The sequence below is a fragment of the Nicotiana sylvestris genome, chromosome 7, assembly GCF_000393655.2.
Source record: "Nicotiana sylvestris chromosome 7, ASM39365v2, whole genome shotgun sequence".
In the NCBI taxonomy this organism is placed as follows: Eukaryota; Viridiplantae; Streptophyta; class Magnoliopsida; order Solanales; family Solanaceae; genus Nicotiana; species Nicotiana sylvestris.
Genome location: NC_091063.1, coordinates 143,870,224 through 143,875,925, shown reverse-complemented (window position 1 = coordinate 143,875,925; position 5,702 = coordinate 143,870,224). Strand labels below are relative to the sequence as shown.

Below are 5,702 nucleotides of genomic sequence, written 5' to 3'. Positions count from 1 at the left end.
GGAGTATATAGTTATACGACAACAATATACTATTATAGTTTATTATATACTGCAACAGTATATTGTAATAATCGAAGAAGAACACAGTTACCTGGTTGTATACCGCTACAGTATACAATATACTATAGGAGTATATAATTATACTGCAACAGTATACTATTATAGTGTACAATATATTGTTATAGTATACTGTAATAATATGCAATATACTATAACAGTATGATATAATAGTATACAATATACTATAATAGTATACTTATCACACGTAAATTCACTTGCCTTTTCCCTTTTAATTTGCTTTAAACTTTTACCCAACGTGAGGGGCAAATTAAAAATACAAAAAAAAAATTATATTATGTTATATAATGTAATGGTATGCTCTTACAATTAGATCCTTTTAGAATTTTTTGAAATTTTTATTGACAACTGATATTATTTCAGTTTAATAATTGAATTAAATTTTTTTAACTCTTTGCGTACAATTGTATACCCTGTTGGTATAGCTATATACTATATTGGTATCATATGTTAGTTAATATTTTTTTGTTGTATTAGCTATATTTAATTGGTACACAATTTAATTTTTCTTTAGTAATAATATAAAAAAAAGAATAATAAAAAATAGTGAAACAATAAATGAAATTAGATTATGAAGAGAAAAAAGAATATAAAAAAAAAGTTAAATGCAATTAGAAAAGGAAAAAAGAAAAAAATAAGAAGAAAACGAGAAAAAAGAAAAGGAAAAAAGAAAAAAAAGAAAAGAAGCATAGAAATAAAAAATATTGGAGAATAAAGAAAAAATTCCCCACAATAACTACTATGGGTAGGAAATGTAATTAGTTTATGGATAGAAAAATAAATGGGTAGACAAGGGTAAATAATTTTATTTTTGTAGGTAACTGTGTCAAACCCTCATTTTTAAAGGCGAATTTTGCAAATGTGCTAATGGTGACAAAACTTGAAAAGTGATCTTGAAAAAGGTAAAAAATTTAAGAGTGACTTATTTGGTCACCCCTAGTTAACTTATACATATTTTTTAAAAAAGCTTAACAACTGATACCCAATTTTTTGATAACTTCATAAACATAACTTTTCTCTTCTTCTTCGCTACTGTTTTCTTCTTCTTTCTATTCATGTCACATGTATCTCTGTATTCATGTCCCAAGTATCCAGAAGCCTTTTTGTTCTTCTTTTTAGTTGCAAAATACCATTGTAGGTTGTGCTTAGCGTTTCTTCTTCTTCTTCTTAATTGCAAAATGAGTTTGTTAGATTTTTTATTATTTTGACGATTTGATTATTGAGGTTCATTCTTTATGATATCTGAAAGTTATGTTTTAAATCTGAGTTTATTTGGAGTAGATATGAGCGTTGAATCGTGTGTTGGATTCTTGAAATTCGAAGAACAAGTTTATGTTTTAGAACTTGAGATTCAAAATCTGAAGTTGTGTTGAAGACATTGAACTACTTAAAATTTGAATTTAGTTGCATTTGAAATATAAGATTTGATTTCTGAAATTGCATTGAAGAGATTGAACTACTTAAGATTCGAATTTTTGATGTTGCATTTGAAAGATAGAAGAACTTAAGATTTGATTTCTGAAGTTGCATCTAAGAGATTGAACTACTTAAGATTCGAATTTTATGAAGTTGCAGTTGAAAGATAGAACTTAAAGTTTGATGTTTGAAGTTGCATTGAATAGATAGAATTAGTAAAAATAGCACGGTATAGCCAATTTTCGGATTGGCCATTCAAAAATAGCCAGCGTTTACCAAGTCAATGAAAAATAGCCACTATTTTGCTATAACAGAGACCGATCCAGCATAATATACTGGAGTTCAGTGCACCTGTGTATAAACTTTAGCATATTATGCTGGACCAGTATACTTTGCTAGCTCCAGTATAATATACTGGAGACTAGAGTATCGGTGCTCCAAACTCCAGTATATTATGCTGGACCGGTATACTTGCGGGAACTCCAGTATATTATGTTGGAGTTCTAATGTACTTATGCTGGAACTCCATCATATTGTGTTGGAGTTCCAGCATACTTATCCTGGAACTCCAGTATAATATGTTGGAGTTCAAGTATACTTATGCTGGAACTCCAGCATAATATACTGGCGTATTTTCCGAGTTTTGAACAGTATTTTCGCTCAGATTTATCTTTACATGAAAAGTGGCTAAATTTCGATTACTCTTAAAACTGAGCTATTTTTGAACGACCAATTGTACATCTGGCTATTTTTTAATTTCACACATAAAACTACTTCAGATTCCGGTGGATAAGTTTTATAAATTATTTTGCAATGCAAGTATAACTTTAATGACGGCCCCAAAAGTGAATACTTGTGCAAATGACCCTCAAAAAACGTCAAACGATGAAAATAATCTTGTTGATAATACTCCAAGCCGAAACGATTGGAAATGCAAGCTGTTGGAACTACATCCATGAATGGGCTATCACCAATGGGCCAATCAGTCCATCATTAATCTTTACAAAAGAAATGCAAGCTGTTGGAACTACATCCATGAATATACTCAAATTTCTTAGCCCCTAGGCCCTAGATGATGTCATATATAGATTTCCAAAGGTTAACCACAAATGATTGGAAAAGATTTCCATGGAGGAGGATAAGTGGGACCCTCTTAACAGAAATCTTTTTCCAGCCTTACACTTCTCACCCCTACCCACAAGAAAATAACAATAAGCCCCAAAAATGAAATGTTTGGAATAAACATGGAACTTTAAGTGAAAAATTCAGTAATCAAAAGAAAAAGAAATTCCAAGAAAATAACAATGGCAGCATCATCAGCAACAGCAACAGCAACAACTTCATTTTTATGTGCTTTAGACAAAAAGACTCCATTTTTATGTACTCTAGACAAAAAGGGTACTCCATTTTTATGCCCAAAAAACAGCACAACAAAGAGAAGGTCATTTAATGGAGGAGTGAAGTGCATGGCAATAGAGACAGCAGCAGGGGCTACAGAGACTAGGAAAAGAAGTGGCTATGAGTTGCAAACTTTAACAAGCTGGCTATTAAGGCAAGAACAAGCTGGGACTATTGATGCTGAACTTACTATAGTGATTTCAAGCATTTCAATGGCTTGTAAGCAGATTGCTTCTTTGGTTCAGAGAGCTGGAATTTCTAACCTTACTGGAGTTCAAGGTGCTGTCAATATTCAAGGAGAAGACCAGAAGAAGCTTGATGTTGTCTCTAACGAGGTTTGTTTGCTACAACTTCTTCCTATAGCTCAATAGAAACATACTACTAATATATCATTATTTTCTAAAGACATATTCATGTATACATAGAATTTTTGCTGAACTTTACGGGTGCCGGTGACCTCTCTCGGTATAGCATAGGTCCGCCTCTGCTCACACTTTCATGTCAGTTAAAAGATAACTACTGATAACCATGTATGAGAAGTGAAATTAGTAACCTGGAAAATAAATAAGACAGCTTACCTGTTACAATATATTCTCATAGTATAAGAATTCTTTACATTGTCAAATTTATCTCATAATAAGATTGGTTGATACTAGAACTATATCAAACATATTGCTATATTAAGTTACCCCACCTTTTTATGTTTTCTTCTTCATATTACCCTCTAAGTATGAAGTAGAATCATCTCTTTCATAAGGAATTGGAAATTAGAACTTTCAAATTATGAGAATTATGTGTCTGAGCCATGGAATCCGCTACTGATGTTTGCATCAGGGTACGGTGTCTACATCACACCCCCTTGGGTGCAACCATCCCCGGACCCTGCGTAAACGCGGGATGCTTCGTGCACCGGGCCGTCCCTTTTATTCTTGTAATGCATATGGCTTGACTTTACTCGGTAAAATTACCAAACTATTGTGATATTAAAGTAATTGAACTTTATACAATATAATAGTAAAGTCACTAAACTTTACCCACATAACGGAAAAATCACTGAACTATTTTTGTTCACCATTTAAGTAACTAAATGTTACTCACTATAGTAGTAAAGTCACTAAATATTATGTTTGATGGATTGAACAGGTATTCTCTAATTGTCTAAGGTCAAGTGGAAGGACTGGGATTATAGCATCAGAGGAAGAGGATGTACCAGTGGCAGTGGAAGAGAGTTACTCAGGCAACTACATTGTGGTGTTTGACCCTCTTGATGGATCATCAAACATTGATGCTGCTGTCTCTACTGGTTCTATTTTTGGAATATACAGCCCAAATGATGAGTGCCTCGCAGATCATGGAGATGATTCCGCGGTAATCACCAAACTAAATAATGTCCTTTTGCCTCCTAAAGACAACTCTAAATAGCTAATGAAGCCAAGCATGTTTTGACTTTGTGACGATGTGATAACCTTACACACAGTGCACTGAGAAGAAGGACCATTTACTTGCTAAAATCGATTCATTATATGCAAATAGTTAACCACCAATTCACCAAGTATCTGTCCAATATTGCAGCTTGACAATGTTGAACAGAGGTGTATTGTGAATGTATGCCAACCAGGGAGCAACCTTCTTGCAGCAGGCTACTGCATGTACTCAAGCTCTGTGATTTTTGTGGTCACCTTGGGAAACGGCGTCTTTGCCTTCAATTTGGATCCGATGTATGGAGAATTCGTTCTGACCCAAGAAAACATCCAAATACCAAAATCTGGAAAGATCTATTCGTTCAACGAAGGAAACTACCAGCTTTGGGATGACAAACTGAAGAAATACATCGATGACTTGAAGGACCCTGGTCCTAGCGGCAAGCCTTACTCTGCTAGGTACATTGGTAGTTTGGTTGGTGACTTCCATAGAACTCTTCTATATGGTGGCATTTATGGCTATCCTAGAGATAAAAAGAGTAAGAATGGAAAGTTGAGGCTTTTGTATGAGTGTGCCCCTATGAGCTTCCTCGTGGAACAAGCTGGTGGCAAAGGATCCGATGGCCACCAAAGAGTTCTTGATATCCAACCAACTGAGGTTAGAATCAAATTACTGCTACATCTGTGACCAATAAGCGAATATGTCAGTCAGTTAATTTGGTGTTTCTTTTGTTTCTAACTTTGCAGATACACCAGCGAGTCCCATTGTACATTGGAAGCACAGAAGAAGTTGAAAAGTTGGAGAAGTATTTATCTTAATTCGGAAAACCAAGGTGAAAGTGGAAATCGAGGTTGTCTTGATGTGACCACTTTCAGATCATTTTGTAAGCAAGACAAGACTGTGAAGTTGTAATACTATAAAGAAATTCTTTTCACAAGTCTAGGATGGTACCAATGGCTAATATTATTATAGGTTCTTGAAAAGCTTTGCAATGATTCAATTTATAAAACAATGTAAAGGTTTTTCCTTGCCTTAAATGTGTCATCCTCTTTCTTAAAGTAGTTGTTCTCTTGTCATTATTTCTGTTGGGGAATAAAAGGATAGACTAACCAACACAGAACTCGCGAAGGACACTAACCTCGTGCTATAAAACAGTGTAAACTGAAGACTAACAAAAAAAAAGGGGTAAATCTTGAGTTGAAACCAAGTAACCTCAGTAACTAAGTGATAAGTTCAGCTGCTGCCAACTACCAATTCTAGAAGTCCACCATTGTTGAAGCCACCAACCCATTCTAGAAGCAACCATTGTTGAAGCCTCCATTGTTGAATGAAGAATTCAACCACCAACCACCTTCTTTAAGGCTATAAATAGAGTCTTATGTTTTACA

The 5,702-nt window shown here is 34.2% G+C and overlaps 1 protein-coding gene across 1 annotated transcript; it reads left to right on the top strand.

Moving 5' to 3' along the window:
* The first annotated feature begins 2,609 nt into the window (after positions 1–2,609).
* On the top strand, positions 2,610–5,372 carry LOC104232283 (fructose-1,6-bisphosphatase, chloroplastic-like). The gene is made up of 4 exons (XM_009785455.2): positions 2,610–3,227; positions 4,036–4,260; positions 4,465–4,971; positions 5,061–5,372. Exons 1-4 carry the CDS (start codon positions 2,799–2,801, stop codon positions 5,130–5,132), a joined length of 1,233 nt encoding a protein of 410 aa, XP_009783757.1. The 5' UTR covers positions 2,610–2,798; the 3' UTR covers positions 5,133–5,372.
* The last annotated feature ends 330 nt before the right edge of the window (positions 5,373–5,702 follow it).